At 31.4% G+C, this 20,032-nt stretch overlaps 2 protein-coding genes across 7 annotated transcripts; one reads left to right on the top strand and one right to left on the bottom strand.

Annotated features, from left to right (window-relative positions):
• Positions 1-3,282: 3,282 nt before the first annotated feature.
• On the bottom strand, positions 3,283-19,586 carry LOC118069901 (interferon-inducible double-stranded RNA-dependent protein kinase activator A homolog). Of its 6 annotated transcripts, none has more exons than XM_035088246.1 (7): positions 18,589-18,864; positions 18,059-18,394; positions 17,826-17,955; positions 17,437-17,758; positions 16,514-16,663; positions 16,182-16,293; positions 3,283-3,874 (listed from the first exon to the last, which is right to left on the bottom strand). In XM_035088246.1, the coding sequence occupies exons 2-7, from the start codon at positions 18,384-18,386 to the stop codon at positions 3,738-3,740; spliced, it is 1,179 nt and encodes a 392-aa protein (XP_034944137.1). In that variant the 5' UTR covers positions 18,387-18,394; positions 18,589-18,864; the 3' UTR covers positions 3,283-3,737. The 6 variants fall into 6 exon arrangements, with proteins under 6 accessions (XP_034944137.1, XP_034944136.1, XP_034944138.1 ...); XM_035088245.1 differs by lacking the exon at positions 18,589-18,864 and adding an exon at positions 19,289-19,586 and having other exon boundaries at positions 3,284-3,874; positions 17,826-17,970; XM_035088247.1 differs by having other exon boundaries at positions 3,284-3,874; positions 17,826-17,970; positions 18,059-18,307; positions 18,589-18,862.
• On the top strand, positions 3,786-5,323 carry LOC118069902 (5-formyltetrahydrofolate cyclo-ligase-like). Its single transcript, XM_035088250.1, is given in 6 exon segments — positions 3,786-3,925; positions 4,019-4,233; positions 4,588-4,840; positions 4,905-4,952; positions 5,042-5,106; positions 5,109-5,323. Coding segments are annotated over 5 exon segments (591 nt in total). The 5' UTR covers positions 3,786-3,925; positions 4,019-4,122; the 3' UTR covers positions 5,223-5,323.
• Positions 19,587-20,032: the final 446 nt, after the last annotated feature.

Genomic DNA, 20,032 nt, shown 5'->3' with positions numbered 1-20,032 from the left:
AAATCTGTTATAAACATAAAAATAGAGATCTATGCAATATATTTGAATTCTTCTAACGCGTAATTTTTTCCTTTGCTAAAAAAAAGTTAATAATAAATAAATTCGAAAGCCTATTCTAGAATAAATCGACAGTTTTTACGTGGACGTCTGTGTGTGTGTATGTACGTATGTGCGTTTGTGCGTATGTGCGTATGTGCATATGTGCGTACGTACGTTCGGAATTATTTTTCGCCTCGATTATCTCGAGAACAGAAAATGATATCGATGTGGGACCAATTGCATCCGACGCGTAATTACGTAACTTAGAACTGAAAAATTTTTCAGGAAAATCGGTAAAGCCATTTTTTGGCAGAATCAAAAAGCTGGAAAGAGGAAATTACTTGAATTTTGTAATTTATAAATTATACCATTTTTTAGACAAAATTTCAAGATCATTGCAGAAATATGAATATTAAATGATTGGAATACTTGTATGGATATATGATGACAATATTTTATCGAAAAAAAAAAATTTTAAAAACAATATCAGCAATGAAAAAATTTTAAACTCGTGTCAGGATTGAGAAAACAGCATTAAAGACGCTATAATAGTTCATAATAATTGAACATTGTTACTAACAAGTGATTATTGATCATAGTAATATTTAAATAATACGTTTTAAATTGTTATAAACAACAAAAATAGGGACCCTTTCTACATATATGAGTACTTTTAACGCATAATTTTTCCGTTTGCTAAAAAAATGTTACCAACCGTATGCCATAAATGAAAACATACTTTTTTCGTGTATAACAATGAAATTCGTTGTAAATAATGAAAAAAGGATCTATGAGGTACATTCGAATTCTTCTAACGCACAATTTTTTCTTTTACTGAAATAAAGTAACTAACCATATTAAATGAATAAAAACAGCCTCATTTCGTTTATAACGATTCCATTTGTTATAAAAAATGGAAACGGGTTCTATTCAAATTGTTTTTTTATTTTTTCCACTGGGAAGTTGGTCGTGTGGACCTTTCGGGTCGCACCCAGACCTCTGCAGAGCACTGATATTTTTTATTTGCTTTGTTTACGTTTAGATATCATAAGCTTCAGGCTTGGTAACAGAGGGTGGGGGATGTGCTTGCTCGTCAACTGTTCGAACTCGCAGTCTTCTCTGAAAAATAAGACGGAGATAGATAGATATATTCTGTGCTCTGTCTTGCTCGAAACAGATTATTCAAAAGCTGTAAATTTCTTGGTGCCCTAAGGCTCCCTTTTTGTAGTGCATCCCTGAAAATTATCATTTTTCGAACGATTCCATTGTTACCTACTCAATTTCAGTTGATGTCAAGCTTCGGCCTTTTGCCGCACAACACGAGGGCGTGAAGTCAACTCCGGGAAACTTTCTGACTTCAGCCCAGCCTTAATCAATGTAATACCTGAATATAACTTAAAATACATACATATTCATCCATTATTATTATTTCTATTAGGTATAAATTTCAACAAGCGAGCTCAATTCCAAGTCTACGGATCGAAACATGTAGTTTAAGATGAATAAACATGAAATTTTGATTGGAAATATGCTGGCTTTGTGGTTAAAGCACCAGATAAGACTTCTATTTTGCCGAGCAGGGTTCAATCCCGATCAAGTATTTGAGTGAAAGTATTTAAAATAAAAATACTCTACTCGAATACTATTATTCGTAGTATTTGTATTTAAATACAAATCATTCGATTTCGTAAAGACTTTTTTAAAACTTTTGATAATTCTTTTTTATGTAATAAACAATTAAATTTGTTTTGTCAGATTTATAAACAGTGAAACTCAATAGAATTTATAATGGAACAAAAATTATTTAAAAAATTGTTTTAATACAAATATATTTTCCGATAGAAAATCTCAAGCTTATTATTTGTAGTAGTATTTAAAAATTAATATTCAAGTATTTTTTACAACTGTACATTTGATTCTAAATAATTTTTTAAATCATCTAGACTTAAATTAAATAAGGATTGGGAAAAAGGCTTAAAAAATTGTTATTATAATTTAAGCCTAATAATATGTTGATTATTTCGAAGCAAGATGGTTTATATAATATTAAATCCATCTATTATTCAGATAAAACGCAATTTTTGTTTTGCATGTTCCCTGCTCCAAATTCTTATAATAATACTACATTTACTCGTCAGAACTTCATTACCGACAGTTGTAAGAATCACATCCTTTCAAAAAACTATTTTTCGAGACAACGAATATTCATAGGAATACATAATTTATAGAAATGTAAGGTTCAATAAAGTAAGTTATTCGTGATTTAAAATGATTGGGATTCTGTAAAATTCGGTTATCTACATTATTCGTGACAATAGACGGTTAAGGATTTTGAATTTTCTCGTCTATAACCTATTTAGGATAATTATTTCTCGTGGTTCTACTTTATCCGGGACTATAGAGTTCTGGCTATTTGCATACGTCCCGCACGAGATACTATCAAGTAAACGTGTCTTCTGATATTTTGCATTACACTAACAGTTTGATTCGTTTCGTGCGTTATTATTTATTTCAATGCAGAAATGGAGTATTTCTAGATTTTTTGAAAGTATTATAAAAATCTTGAGTAAATTAAATAATGAGCTTTTATTGTCAATAATACCTGTAATTCTAAAAGTATGAAAATAATTGTATCTGTTTGTAATTTTAACTGTGAATAATATATATATCTCAAACTCATTACTGATATTTATTGCAAGTTTTTACTGATAATTAAATATTTTTTAAAATTAAATTTCTTTTCTATTTCACGAATCTAAAATTCTTTATGGAAGTAATATTCTATATTATTGATAAACGTAAGTCTAGAACGAACATATTATCAAATTTGTTGACTGTTATAGATACATGTTATGTATATGACATATGCAACTAGAGTATTATATTACTAGAGCAATATAGAATATAAAAAATTAATTTACGGCGAAATGATAATTTTTAATTTATTTAGTTTTCGAGTAGCTTGTAGTTTCAAATGACACAAATGATTATCAACAATTTTAATGAATAAATTCAAATGTATGATTATTCAATATGTAAACAAAAAATACAATGATAGTTATAAATTTAATTATGATGGAATAATATTTATACATCATTCAATTTTCTTAAAAAAGTTAATTAATTATACTTAACATTAAAACATCATTTTGCATAGATAATGACTAGAATTTACAGAAAAACTTGCCTTTTAATCAAGCGATGTTAATTTTGTGATATAGTTTGTTTATTGTACATCATGACGTAAAAGTTCTATTGACACTTTAATTTAAGTATTCTATAATATCAAATAAAAGAAAGAGGCATTTTTTTCAATCTTAAATATAATACATGAAATAAAATCGATTCTCCAAATCTACAAGCCATTTATAACACTGTTTTCTCCTTCAGCTACATATAGATGACGAGATAATATATGCTCTAGAGGAACAAATTGGTTAAAAAATTAGAGAACTCATGTAATTTAATTATCGATTGTTATTATAATATTCAATGTTTATATTCTTATCTCTAAGGAGAGTCTTATTTTTATTAGTGTTATAATTATTATTATTATTATTATTATCATTACCGTTGTTCACAATAATAATTACATCATTTACTAAGCAGTGATAGTTATTTGTAATAATGACACTATTGTATTTAATTCCGACAGAAATGATGACTTTTATAAAACAAATGTTCCTATGCTCATAAATTTACTTTTTTGTCATGATTTTTAGATATTCTAAAGCATTTTGCGCTGCGCTTGCTTGAGCATCTTTACTAGTAATACCACAGCCATAACATACTGCTACTGGTAAAGTTGACAACTGCACAAGGCACTGACATTTGCCTGCACACAAAAAGAAATTTATGAATTAATAAAAACAAATATTCTTTCAGGGTAAATAGACGCTTGAATTTGTAAATAATGATTCTTGTTAACTCAAAACAAATCTATCGAATGCTTAAATATTAATGTATGATTTTTTTCCAGACTATCTTTCGGATTATAATCTTTATCATTAAATACTTTTTATTTTTCATGATAAACAACTTAGACTACATGTAATGTATAGCATATGGTAGAAAAGTGAAATCATGGATGCAATTAAATTAGCGAAAAACATAGTTAGAAAGGAAATTAAAGGAGTTATTAATAATATGAGTCAAGAAGAAAAAGTACGTCAGTCAGACACAGTATGTAAAAAGGTAATTAAAAATATATATCAATGTTATTAATTACACAAATTTACGAATAGAAAACCATTTTCTGTTGTCTCGAGTTATAATTATGTTTAAAAAGTGGTATATCATATTTTCATTAATTTTCTCAAAATTGATCACTTCTTAATGTGCATCATTAGAATTTGTTTCATACTAATAACATGTTTGTAAAAAAGATAAAAGTACTGATAATCTTCTTCATTAACTTTCTAATAGAAAGTTATTATAATGGATCCGAGTATTTTTATTATAAACTTTAATTTTAAACATGATTTTAAAAATCAAGTACATTTTTTTTACAAATATTTTTTTTCTAAATGTAATTTTATTCAATTACAGGTATTCGATTTACCTGAATTTCAATCGAGTGAAAGAATCTCCATATACTTAAGTACTGATAATGAAATTAATACATTTCCGATATTGGCTTATTTGTTTAAAATAGGCAAACAAGTATTTGTGCCCAAATACAATGGTAAAAACATGATGATGGTAAGATTGCATTCATTAGAAGATTTCGATAATTTACCATTGACGAAGTGGATGATTAAACAGCCAAATGATAATAATAGAGAAGATGCATTAAAAACAGGTAAGTTCAGTTTTCATTAAGCTTAATAAAACTTTGTAAAAAATTAATTATTACAATTTACTAGGTGGATTGGATCTTATTATATGTCCAGGTGTAGCATTTACAAGAACAGGTTTAGTTAATGAATAATTATTATATTTTATTTCATCTCAAGATTTAGAATAAAAATTTTTTAATGGGAAAAGTATTTAAAAAATACAGGCAAACGACTTGGTCATGGAATGGGTTATTATGATAAGTTTATGAACAATTATTATAAGTGTGAAACAGTCATAATAAAAACCCGCATTTAATTGGCGTTTGTTTTAACGAGCAGATAAAAGATGATATTCCAACTTCTGAAAGCGATGTTACTTTGGATAAAGTAATAAGTGAAAACTGATAAATCAGTCATGATACTAAATAAAACCGGTAAAACGTAGAATTTATAGTTCAAAAACAATTGATATGATGAAAATGAAGGTTTTGTACAATCAAGATATATTGAATTATATTCCTGTAATTTTGTCTATAACCTTTTATTTGAATTAGTACTCAAAAACTTTGATTATTAGGTGAATGACTTAATATTCACACATTTTTTTTTTTAATTAAATGTGTAGTACCGAACACAAATGATGTGTCATTTTATACAAACGGGTATCGAAAAATCACATGTATAACCTTCAAAAAAATGAATAGCATTTATGCCCGGTACTATTTGACTTATAGTCCAGTTGAAGTAAGGTGGAAATCCACATTTTGAGTGATGTGGACACTGATGTCACTTTTGAAAAATGCTAAGAATACTTTTCTTCTCTAAATGTTCAAAAATACTGAAATCAGGCGAAATCTTGGGGGATGATTTTTTTGCAAACAATCAGAAATAGGAGTAAGAGGGTGGTATACTTTTTTACGTAAAATTTAAAGATCTGCATTTCTTAGTTGAACATTTTTTCCATATTAGAAAGTAAATCCTTTAGAGATTGTTTCTACCCTTGCCGATGGTTGGAGCACTTTTTTCAGGTATCTACTAGTATTAGTAAAGATAGATAAATTCTTGATGTCTGTCTGTCCGTCTGTTCGGAGTAATCTCCGAACTGCTTATTCGATTGCGACCAAATTTTGTAGAAATGTCGAGGGTATTGTGGGGAAGGTTATAGGCTACTTTTTGTTCACGTAAATTGTTAATAACAATTGAATTTGTTACAAACAATGAAAAACGGCATCCATTCTAATGTAATGCTACACATTACGCGAACGAAATCGCGGAAATCTGCAAAATATATATAAGTTCTTTAGATAGTATTTAAATATAAGAATAATTATTAAGTATTATTTTCCGATTGATGTCATCCAAATCCTATAAAAACTGCTTCTTTTGTTACCTATAGAACAAGACAAATAATTATTAAATTAAAATTTGTCATTAGAAAAAATTCTAATTCTATTGGATATATTATTTTTTCACTTTTGATTATAATCTATTTTTCTTGTTGAAATCGGTTTAAAAGCAAATTTTTCTCGCTAAACCTATTTGAATTCTTTCTCTTCTATTGAAATTTCTAAATATGTAATGCAATAAAATTTGTGAACAGAAACGAAAAGTTCTCTATAAAATTTAACTCAAGTGTTTTTAACTGTTCAGTTTTTTAAACGTCATTCTCACAATTTTTTTTATTGAACATTCTTATGTGGAAGTCATAAAAGAAACATCAGTATTATATATTATTCGTGAAAATATTGATAGCTCATTGGCTTTGGATAGAAGTCCATACACATTCAGTGATCCACTCAAATTCTGGACGTATTTTTATAGTTTTCAAAGTGAGGATTATGTACATAGATTTATTTGCTATATTCATGATCAATTTTTTATTATATAAGAATTGGGATATATATATATGTAATTTTTACCCTCACACTGCAGTGTCGTCAAATTACCGTCAAATTTATGATAATCTGTAGATTATCATCGATAGATTATCACGGTTTATATATATAAATAAAATTAGAGTGTCTGTCCGTAATTCTGCGAAAATGCCTCAAATTATGCTTAGAGAGTTATTCACATGCTGTCAAAACGAAAATGACTATTTTTGGAATTTTCGTCTGTTTAGAATTGGCTCATTCAAACTATTGTAGTCGATAACCTACTATAGAGAGGGAACGTTGAAAATGCGCTATAGTTTGGTCTATGACGTAGGTGCGGATCAGACTATGAGGAGGGGAGCAGTCATGTTTGGGCCAGAAAGTGATGTGGATAAGGGATGACTTTATGTTTTTTATATTATGATGTTCATTGCTATTTATAATAAATAAGTTTTAATTAAGTTTATTATAAATAATTAGATGAATCAATGTCTCTCCTGCCAACTTATCTACACCGATGAGACGACTCTAATTAATTCCTAGGCGTAAATATCCTTTTTCAAAGGATCGAAAATGCAGAGTTTTCGGGAAAAACGGTCCGTAATCTTTAGTATTCGTCGGTTACTGCAAGTATCGTACGTAGCTCGTACTCAGACGATTCCTGGGCATCATCGGACGATGCCAACCCACAGACAACTCGTTGTAACAGTCAACTCGGTACGTGTGTACTAGCAGAGAACTCACGCAGTCGAACTCTCTAGTGAAAACCCAGAGAACTCTCCAGAATATTCTTCAGAAATGAAATAACTCATCAGTTAATCATCTACAGTGATGATTGTGAACTCATCAGGCAGCCTGACTCTTATCAGACATCATCAGTAAGCTCACGTTGGTCCGACTAAGCACCTTCCTTACAAAAAGTGCGAACGATGAAAATTTGCATTTGAACAGGATTAATAGATTATAGTCGGAAGTAAAAAAGAACAGTATAATCCAAAAGAATCAGAATTTCTTTTATAGACAAATTTTAATACGATTATGATAATTTGAAAATGGAAGTGACAACGGAATCAGAAATACAAAAATGTTATCATTTTATCAGAAAATGAAATTGGTAAAATTGCCGTTGACTCGACGGGAAATAACGAGATATATTTCAATAGAATCCAACATGGTTTAATAAACAACTAAACTGACTTATAATTAACATAATTATGTTAATTTGTCTTCATATTCAGTAATATTGTAGATTGGAATCCTCTCAAAAAGAAAAATTTATTTCACTAATGACTACCGAGTGACTCTGGCGGAGTGATAGTGATATTTAAAATAGACGATTACAATGGAGAACGATTATCAACAGTCTTAAATAATAGTAATCTGCATATTCGCAACTGCAACTCATGTACCCACGTTAACCCAAACAGAGGAACAAAATCTAATATTGACTTTATCATGTCAACAAGCTCAATAGCAGACGAAGTCAGCGTCACAACACATAACGAAACCTGTGGTTCGGATGACTTCCTTATATTTGTAAATTAAACACTGAAAAAATGATTTATCACAGAAGGTTTCTAAAGTTCACTCACTTCAAACTAATTGGCATAATGTATCAAGGTCACTAGAAGACAGTTTTGAAAAGTTTCTCTGTGAGGAATATAAGCACACAAAATAAATATAAGGAAAAAAATAAATAGCTTCAAACACTTCACAGAAACCTTAAATTTCAGAACCAACGGAAATTATACTTCGAACAAATGCAAGATACTTAAAAATGAATGGGTTAACACCCACCCACGTAGCTTATCAAGTACCCTAAACTCTGACATCTCTATCAGTATTGCTTTTAGATAAAATAAGTCCCCCATGGGTGCCTTGTGCCCGAGGTTCTTTCTAGTATGAAATGCAAACGAATTCAACTGCACACTGGAAGGCAAAAATGTGAAATCAGCCCTTGGTCTTGATAGTATCAATTACTTCGTACTTCAAAACTTACCTATCAAATACAAACTAATTTTACTCGATATCTTTAATGAAATGTTTCAAACAACCAACTTTCTCACTGAGTGGAAACTCACTTACATACATTTCATAAAAAAAGCGGATGGGGTGAACTTTAGACCAATTTCTTTGTCATCATGTATTTGTAGACTTTTCAAAACTATGTTGAAAAAATCGAATTGAATAGTGGTGTGCGTACAATAACATGATTCTCCCTTCTCAACGGGATTTAAGAGAGGCAATCGTGTATTGATAACCTGGTGAATATGACTCTATCTATAAAAAGTAGCTTCAAGATAAATAAAGATACATTATCAGCATTCCTTGACGTTTAGGAAGCGTTCGACAATGTAAATAGCAATATTCTATTGTTGAAATTAGCAGAAATAAACTGCTCCGAAAAGGTTATATCATTCATTAAATTCCTCATGTACGAAAGACACGCATATACAAGGTTATCAATGCACAAGCCCAGGTTCATTTGCCCAGGACTTGTAGATCATGGCTCTTCCATTCACTTTCTGCTGCAAAAAAAACTCAATAGTTTACTATGAAGAATCCAAATTACAGCCCTGTAATTAGCGTTGGGATACAAAAAAAGTACTTCCACCAACATTATATTAGAAGAATCCAAACTGTCATCAATTACAGAACGCTCCCAACTTCCTGGATATTGCTTCTTCTTAAAAGTGTAAGTAATTGCCGAAGATTGCCATATGTCGATTATTACTATTTTGGTACTTCAGTAAGCCCGACTAGATGTCGAATTACTATAATTATTTTTATCAAGTCTATGAGTTATTGTACCCGCACTCAAGGAGTCTTAATATAATTTGTTTAATTAATAAAGCCAAGATACATCTCAGTTTAAAATTGATTGTACATTAAAATGTAAATGTTTGGCGGATTGACTTTGCCTGGTGCCCAATCATTGTCTTTTTATTGTTTATCTATGGAAAAGTTAGTTACTCATAAATTATAATTTTACAATAAAATCCCTAATAATAATCGCCTATGTCCAAAACTGTTAGCTTGTGGCACAACAGACAGACTAGCATGATTTGTTGTTACAGACTTGTTATCGAGACGTAGCCAAAGAGATGTGTAAGGAAACATTATACGACATTTTCAAAATAGTCTTACAGAAAACTATAATAGATGCGAAAAAATGTTTCATACAAAAGTTGTAGATTTTCATATTATCTACAACTTTTGTCTAAAACATTTTTTAATATCTATTATAGTTTTTGCTAAAAACGTTAAGAAAGGACTCTTCGAGCAGTTTTACCCCTTTATCATCCTGACACTGGGCTCGCAACCCCCTAAAAACTATCCCTACTTAAATCTAGCATGCCTAAGAATATTCGAGCCAAGTTTGAGCGAGGTTAAAAAATTCCATTTCAGGTCTAACTTGACTGGACTATACAATCTTAATTCCTCACTAGCACGCGTAGGAATTATAGGCAGTAGCGAGTGCTCATGCAGATGTCCTTACCAGGACTTAAATCATGTACTATGGCAATGCCCCTTGTATGACGACTAGCAAAAGACGTTACTCCAAAGAGTGTAATACTATCTTGTTAGAACTAAAACTTACCATATATTATACCATTTTATGTAATATTAATTTTGTACTATTATTATAAATCATTAATTTATAAACCCATAAGGGTTTCGATGAGCTCAAATGATGGGGGGGACCAATAGCTAAAAAAGTTTTTGCAGCAAATGGAGGTTTTAGTTATGCAAATGTCAAACTAAAAATACTTATAGGGAATCAGCATTTATGTGCATTAGCTAATTTACGACACGTTTTAGATGATCTAATTGAGAAATAGTCTGATAAGAATCACACTACAAAAAACTTAGTGAAGCATTTATGTGCATTAAAAATAGTATCTCCAGCGGCGATCAGATATTTTTAATATTGTCACATTCGGCTAAAGAGCACACACAGATATGCAGGTGCGTGCGTGTGTGGAAGAAAATGTGTCTTTAAGAAAAAGTGTGTTTTAAATCTTTTCTGATAACAGCAACAATAACAATACTAACCAAACAATAAAGAATGGTCAAACGTAAAATTGCACAAACTACTAAGTATTATGGTAGAAATTGTCTAAACAAACATAAGCTTGTGGCATATGTTTATATATACATATATATATATATATACTTTGGCATACTTCCTAAACATCACTAAATGGATCAAAATTATACTCGCGATCTTAGGCAGCAGGAGGTCAGCGGGTTCTTGCCATGCTGCTAAACCAATCAAGTGAGACAAAAACAAATATCAAAACACGCGGAGATAAAAAGCTGAAACAAGATAGTAAATTTCTCTCAGGGCACGGACGATTCAGCGTGTTCCTACCTCGTGAAGATCTAATCCATGAAGGTGGCTAGTGAATAGTACGCAGACCACTTCAGGGGAGCCTGTCCCTCGCCCGAAAGTATTGCATGACAATACTGCGAAGGTTATTCTATTTTCATGATTGATTGTTCGTGAACGAGGATTCGTCCTTTGGTTTTTAGTTAGTAGTTAGTAGTTAGTAGTTTTATGGCGTGAGTGAGGGAATGTGCTGGGCATTTTCTTTTAATCAAAAAGCAATACGTAGCAATAACAGTATGCCATGGTACTTGTCTTCGGCTAAGGGATTTTCTTTTAGAAATGCACATAAACTATCTACCCTAATAATTTCATATTCTTCAGAAACAATATGTATCTCGATACAACACATATCATAAGGACTGCCACCCTTAAGGCAACATATGCAAATATGAAATCAAGCGTACTTAAGAAAATATCCGCTAGTGAAATCAGCCCCACTCGGGGTTTGCGGCAGGGCCATTATTTACGCGTGAGGTCAGAAAGGCTGCAGGATTCAACCAGATCCCACACCAACAACCAGGGTGGATCAAGAAGACGTCCCAGGAACTTGGACATCTCAGCGCCCGCTAAGACTCGAAACGTTTGAAGGGGTGTCCGGTTGACCTTGCGCGCGCTGCCTTCTAGCGCTCTCGCTAACAGCCGGTCCCCGATCCTGGCCACGTGCACGCGATCGCGATCGGTCCGTCCCTACCGCGCGTCGTAATATGATTTTACTCAGACTAAAGAATGTTTCATGTTCCTAACTCGACCAGATGCTCGAGTAGGCTCGATAGGTAGCGCACTTTGAATTCGTAAATGCTCAGTGAGCCTAACTCGACCAAAAATGCTCAGCCTCCCCGGGCCTCGCATAATAAGCATAGAAAAGGTATCTTTTGACCTCTCGCAATGGAAGGCTGCAGCCAGGGTTCGGTAACGGGTTTCCACAGAGGTAACCGACATAAACAATAATAATTATAAAAGTAGTATTATTAATAATAATAACAAAACAACCAATCAAAACGTTACAGCATGTGAGCCACAAAACAACAATCGTGAAAGAAAGGTAACTGGATGTACTGTTATTACTTTTTATCTTTTTTGCTTTACTTTCAGGTATCCAATAATCTCTAATGCAAAATTTTACATATTTCCAGAAACGTCATAATACTAATTATACACTTTTTCAGCTGTTGACAATATAATGGTGCTTCCCCTCATATCATAAACAACTGGGGCCGCTGACCAAAGAAAATAAAACTGGTACTACGGGTGACCAAAATCCAAGCCCGTACCTGAGGCTGCGAAAACGATATGTAGAACCAGGTGCTTCCGGCCGTGGTATGTCGTAAGGCCTTAGGCTAGGTACGTGTATCCCCGTGCCTTTTTAAAGGCACGAGAATATCACATCCTCAGTAACACCGTATCTAGAAGTAGAGCCATTCCCAGAGTTATGCCCTATAAGGTGAGGTACTCAAATAAAATGTCCTTCTCAGGCCCGGGAAACAAAGAATAATGCAAAATATCTTCACTCGGAAACAAAAATTACTATTGCTAAAATAATGTTAAAATTTTGCAACATGAGTTTCTTTTCCTTTCACCGCTTACGCAGTGAAAACGGTAGTGGATAGGAAAAAAAATGATAATACTTTTTTGTACATAATTGAATTCTCTACGAAAAGTCCGTGAGAACACCTGTTTATCTGGAGCAGGTAAAAAATACAGCGCTCCGAATGCGCGCTCGAAAAATGACTGAACATATACATAAAATAATCGTTTATTAGCTGATCGTTATCTCAAAAAATAAATAAAACTTAATAATAATCAGTACTGTTTGAACAACACTTCTTACGTTTTTTAGCAACAATGTTCATACCAGTTTCTATTTGCGATATTGTTGTTCCTGTTAAAACTTGTTCAGCTCTCATTACATTTATAAAAGAACTAAAAATTGCATGCGATACACGGACTTTGCCATTAAATGAACGATGCCAGCCTTCTACATCATTGTTTCATCGCATGACATCATCAGGAGTTGCTTGATAGCAATTCCATAAAGATAAATTGAATTTTGGATTTTTCCGCTTCCTACCAGTACAACAACGTTCACTAATTTAAGTGCTCTCAAAGTAATTAATTAAATCGCTGAATAAATCTTTATTATCCTCATAAAACTGTGACCTAATAAGTTCTTCATGAGCCTCAATCACGTGACTTTCAACGGCGTTTATAAATGCTTGTTCGAAATCACTCATCACTCTTCGAGGCTCCAAATTTGGTTGATAACGTCTAATTACAGGCAGTACAGAAGTATAGAATTTTTCCGATTTATTGAATTGAATGTACCATCACAACACCACAAGTAGCATTGAGCTAATACTTTCAAATTTCTAGCAGTACTATAAATGGGAAAACGTTTCGAACCTCCTCCGTTGTCCTGTAACAGAAATGCCTAACCATCATTCGTCACTTGCTACATATTTGGTCTAATCAATTCTCTTAAAGTCTTCAAATTTACTACAACAGTTCCATCAGTTTTCTTGGCTCGTTATACCGTACGCGTTAGTGATGTCATTTTTGGTAACTGAGCTCATATAGGTGATGGCACATTACTCAAACCATTGGCAATCAAAACTCCATTCATTGCTCAATCCTTGCAAGCTTTTTTATTCAATTTTTCTTTCACCTTCAGAGTTTCAATACCAACAACATTAGTAGCATGATCATGAGAAAGCGGAGTATCAATAACTTTACCTATATTACACACGTAAATCAATTATAGTGATGCATACTATTAAACAATAAATAGAAATAATAGTACAAACTTGATCAAAAAACCAAACATATAACATACCGGTTGTTTTATTACTTGTTGTATGAATTATACTATTACATAACCTCTACCGATACTCTATACATCGCCAGGTAATATCTGTCTTATTCAGACTTTTTTTATTGTATATATACCCATCATTAAATAGTATTCATCCACCCAGAAATTAACCCGGACTGCCATCTCCCGGTATTAGATGACCCTAGGATCAATTATCCTGAAGATAAATTATCATTGACTTATTAACTTCCCAGTGGGAAGTTATAGTAATGGGTCCGATTTTGCGAATCGCTAATTTTGACATATCTCCACGTTTTAAGGTCCCCAGAGTTGAATACGATAGTTTTTACGTGGACGTCTGTGTGTGTGTATGTACGTATGTGCGTATGTTCGTATGTGCGTATGTTCGTATGTTCATACGTGCGTTCGGAATTATTTTTCGCCTCGATTATCTCAAGAACAAAAAATGATATCGACGTGGGACCAACTGCATTCGACGCGTAATTACGTAACTTAGTACTGATTAGATTTTCAGCAGAATCGGTCCAGCCATTTTTTATGCAGAATCAAAAAACTGAAAAAATAGTGAACTACCTAAATTCTGCAATTTATAAATTATACCATTTTTTAGACGGAATTTCGAGATCTTTTGAAAAATATGGATATCAAATGTTTAGAACAATTGTACAGAAATATGATGACAGTATTTCATAGGAAAAAAAATTTTTAAAAAACGAAATCAACAATAAAGAAATTTTAAACTTGTGTTGGGATGGAGAAAATAGCGTTGAGGATAATAAAATAGTCAATGATTATTGTTAATAATAAGAAATTGTGTTAATAACGATTAAACATTGTTAATAACAAATGATTATCGATCATAATAATATTTGAATAAAAAATTTTTTAATTGTTATAAACAATAAAATTAGAGATTTATGCAATATATTTGAATTCTTTAAACGCGTAATTTTTTCTTTTGCTAAAAAAAAGTTACCAACCGTACGACATGAATGGATACTCATTCTTTTTGTTTATAACAATTAAATCTGTTATAAACAATGAAAATAGAGATCTATACAATATATTTGAATTCTTCTAACGCATATTTTTTTTTAAATTTTTTTCACTGGGAAGTTGGTCGTGTGGACCTTTCGGGTCGCACCCAGACCACTGCCGAGCACTGATATTTTGTCGTCGGATCAATTACACTAAATATTAAATGTCGCGGTTTAAATGTCTGCGAGCTACTGGTCGTGTTACCAAATTTTTAAGGCTGGGCTGTACCAAAGAAAAACTCCGAAGTTGACTTTGCGCCTTCCCTTTGTGCAGTGGAGAGCGGAAGCTCGACGTCAACTAAAATTGAATATGTAATAGGGAAATGTGCAGCAAAGAACAGGATTAATACGAAATTTAGTGGCACAAGTCGGAACCGGGCTCATTTCATAGAGAAAAATGCGCTGAATTTAATGAAGTAATTCCCAGCCAAAAAAACCGCCCGCGTCGTATTTTTTTTTCGAATTCATTTTTATTTGTGAGATTTTTTATCTCAAAAAGTTAAAAAAAACATTTACTATAGCAGCCATGCTGATTATTATGCCAATTTATCGGTATTATTGATATTACAGTTTTCTAATCGATCGATAATATCGCACACTATTCGTACTATTTCGTTCCACCACGAAAATTCCCCTGACCTCAATAAAATTTCAAATGACATTTCATCATATTTTTTGTATGACTAATCAGCAATAATGGCTGCCACAGTAAATGATTTTTCAATTTTTTGAGATAAACAATCTAAAAGTGAGTAACCGTAGCTAAATTTTTTTAAATATAATGCCAATGACTCCATTACTATTTTAATAATTACTTTATAAAATATAGTTTGATAATTTGTTGTTTCCTTATTGGGGTAATTGAATATTCAAAACTTGATTAAAATATGCATAAAAAATATTTCTTATGTGTTAAATTGGATTTAATAATGTGACAGATACTTTTCAATGTCTAATAAATAAAGTGATATAGAATGGTGAAAAATATTTGGTTGAAGTAAAGAAGAAGAATAGTCATTGTGAGACTTTTAACGAGTTAAGAAAGTGGGAGTATGCAACTGGTAAATTAGTAATTGTTACTGATTTATCACTTATCGAAAAATCTCAAAAAAAAAAAAAATATTTCCAACATCTGAAAAAATCTGGAAAAATTCTGGAATGTTCAGAATCGTTCTCTGAACATTTTCCAATTGAAATTAAAGATTAAAAAATTGAATTTTCTTAGCTTACCACTTATAGATTTTTCTTCAATGTCTACATATGTGACTTCGAACAATTGTTCAGATGCAATTTCTTGTAAGAATTGTACCAAATTTACCACACCATCATTCAAGCAGGTATTCTGTAAGAAAAACATACAAAACAATCAATTTAAAAAAATGATATTATGAAATTTTAGAATTAAATTTGAAAATTTTTTGTCCACTAAGCTGATAAATGAATAATATGTCATGAATAATACTTTGAAGAATTGATACAAATAATAGAAGTTACGTTCAACTTTGCAACTACAGCATTTAATTATATGGTTTTATAAAGGTCGTTTATTCATATTTACAAACCTGCAATTCAGACAATTTCAAGCCGGCGGAAGACTTAAGATTTTTATGAAATTGTGATACTTTGTGACTATGAGGTGTAGTAAGTGTTGATATTTTACTATCTTTTAAAGATGCATATCGAGCTGTTATATTTATTACATTCCGCTCAATCTATAACGGACATAAACGATCTTTATTATTTTTTAAATTCAAAACTCCATCAGTAATATGTATTCTAGCAGATAATTTTAATCAATAAATTTTTCATTAATTATTACTTTTTCATTAATATAAGCTTTATTTCAATTTGATAAATAAAAAAATGAAGTGGAAATGACCTTCAAAATATTTCATCATTATAAAATAAAAAAAATACGTGTTACACACAAGGTCTTGTTTGCTAATCGAAAAGCTACAAAAAAAAATCTTCAATTGTTAACCATGCCAAATCATTATATATTACAACTTAATAGCATTTACCTGAAAAATTGGTTAATTCAATAGTATTTGTTCCTTTCCAATTAATTTTTACAATGAGATGTAGTCCGTTACAGATATGTGAATGGAATGAATAAGAGATCAGCGAAGAATAATGATAGAAAAAAATATAAAAAATCACGTCCACTTCATCTATTTATCTGAATGACAATAGTACATTATAGAGTTATAAAATAAAGATAGTTCGCCATGTAAGTAGCATTATTCTACTTTTCGATTAACGTATAGTGTACTAATTACTATCGGGTATTGTCACTTTTGATTCCAAATCTATTATTTGAAATAATTTTAGCAATTAAAAAAAATATAATGGATGTAAATTACATACACTTGTGATAAAATACAGATGTAACCTTTCAAAACTAAGACTTAAGATAATTTAAAATTTCTGTTAAAAAATCATTTTTATTAATAATACTATAAATTGAAAAATGTAAAATATTTACCTCATCTTCATCTAAACCGCTACCACCACAGCTGGAAACGGAAGTTTGATCTGTTGCATCTCGTAAAGCTTGCCACATTTTATGAGCTGCCTGACGTTTTGCTAATTTTTTACTTTTGCCTTGTCCAACTTGTTTATATTTAAGCATCGAACATACAATTGTAAATTGTCTTTCGTGTGGAAGACCTGCTTCACCTTCCATAGTATATTTTGGTGGTGGCCAATGTCTTGACATACACATTTCTTGAAGAGATCCAATAGGATTATTAATAACTTTATCTTCGCCATAATTTCCTGTTACATCTTGTTGTACATTTTGCGAACTTGACAAACAAAATTATTAGATTATTAGATATATTGATACAGCTCAGCACATATTTATTCACTTACTCGACCATATTATTCATTATTGGTGCATCTGTTGTATTATTTTCAGGATTACTGACACCAATTAATTTATCCAAAACAGCCTTGGCAGCAGCATGTTTAGCGTCTTTTTTGGACCTACCGGTCCCCATAGCTGAAACAATTGGATCTACTTCAATAATTTAATTCTTATAAAAAAGTATCTAATAATAATAGTACTATTATTTATCTTTCAGTATACATTACAGGATACAAACCAACAACATCAGCAACAGTTACTCGGTAACGAAAAGTTGGCTCATGAACTGCGCCTTCAATTTGCACAAGTTCATATTTAGGGGTTGTACCTCTTCGTGATAATAATTCTTGAAGAACGGAGACAGGAGTTTTGGTTGGTAGTAATTTCATTTCTAATCTTGCGGCTTCATCTAGCGGTAAAGCTTCAGACATTAAGGCATGCATTGTTCCTTTTGCTCTTCCTCGTCGATGGGTATTATTTGTTGATGCTGAATGATTGAAAATTATTGGCACACTATGAGGTAAAGAATTTGTGCCTGTTTGCTGAGAATGACGAATTTCTTCCATGGTAAAAACTATGAATGAATTTATTCATATTAGAATTCTTTGAATATGTATAAATTCATGACATGTCTTAAATGTATAGATAATGATTGGCAAATAATGTTTTTGTTCACTTCGAGGATGAAGGTTTTTTAACAATTTACATTCACGAAATTCACTATATGAAAAGAGCATAGAAATAAATGAATTTCATTTAGAAACTTACGAATGTAGATGTGCACTTGAATTCACTAAACCAAATTATTCAGAGTAAAACAGATGCCAATTTCTATTCGAAAAGCGAATCCTGCTTTTTGTGACTGATCCAAATCTCACAAAAAGCTTGACCCGTTTGACGACAGAAAAATGGATTTGTCTGTTTATTTCTTGTCAGGAAAGTATCTGTTCACCTTTACCGTTTATGAATTTTACTGTCTTAAAATACATTACTTAATGTCTATCTACATAGATAGCTAAATATCATCGTTCGCAACAAAAATATATAGTAATGCAAAAACTTTCGGAAAGATGTCATACAGTACTGGACATAAATGACGTGTGAGAGATGGCGTTACAATGTATTCATGAGGAAGTGCCATAGGGTAATAGGAAAGAGCAGAAGGCCTACCATATTAAAAAATCCAAAAAGAAAAATCCCTTCGTAATATTAAGGCTGGGCTGAAGTCAGAAAGTTTCCCGGAGTTGACTTTACGCCCTCGTGTTGTGCGGCAAAAGGCCGAAGCTTGACATCAATTGAAATTGAGTAGGTAACAGGGAAATCGTTCGAAAAATGATAATTTTTAGGGATGCACTACAAAAAGGGAGCCTTAGGGCACCAAGAAATTTATAAATTTCAGAACAATCTGTTCCAAGCAAGACAGAGCATATGTATATAGTTTTATGTATATGTAAATAATAGTACGTACGAGTAAAACTTTCGTAGTAATTAATTCGGGATAGTCTGTAGATTTTTCTTGATTTTTATTATAAACCATTTTTATTATAATTTCCAGTCAATTTTTCTTTGCTGCAATGTATTTTTTTGTACACTCATTGACAGTTTTTGAATTACATAAAAAGTTTCACTTTTGACGCTGTTAGTTTTGGACTGACGCATACATTTTTTGTATCTTCATTGACAATAACTGAGAATAAAAACAATATTAAAAAATTTTTAATATGAAAAAAAATAAGACAAACATCTGAACAAGCAATTTCCATCGCCAACGACTGAAATTGAAGTTTTTTGTCCATTCATTTTCATTTATCAAAAATATTCAAAAATAATTTTAATTTCAATTACAAAAAAAAATATTTCCATAAATAAAGCAACACTAGTTATAACGACTTCTTCTGATGAACTGAGACTTACTTGCTCTTCTACGTACGTAAGATTGTACAAGTCTAAACTAGTCCTAAATTTTATATAAATAAATAACATCAATACTGCTTGACTCATATACAGAACATATATTGATAAACTGAATAACATGATCGCCATCAACAAACAATGCCCTGCGACTATTCTCGGCGTCTCCTCTTTGTGCGGATCTTCGTTAATTTTTTCCGCCTCAATTACATGCAATTTGAATAAAAAAAAAATTTTGCCGCAATTGGAATCGAACAACGTTCGGTAAAATAACTGTCGAACGTTCTGACTACAGAGCCAG

This window comes from Chelonus insularis, unplaced genomic scaffold (assembly GCF_013357705.1).
Source record: "Chelonus insularis isolate UGA/USDA-ARS -01 unplaced genomic scaffold, ASM1335770v1 contig_487_pilon, whole genome shotgun sequence".
Lineage (NCBI taxonomy): Eukaryota > Metazoa > Arthropoda > Insecta > Hymenoptera > Braconidae > Chelonus > Chelonus insularis.
The sequence above is the reverse complement of the archived record's forward strand: the minus strand, read 5'-3'. Positions and strand labels throughout refer to the sequence as shown.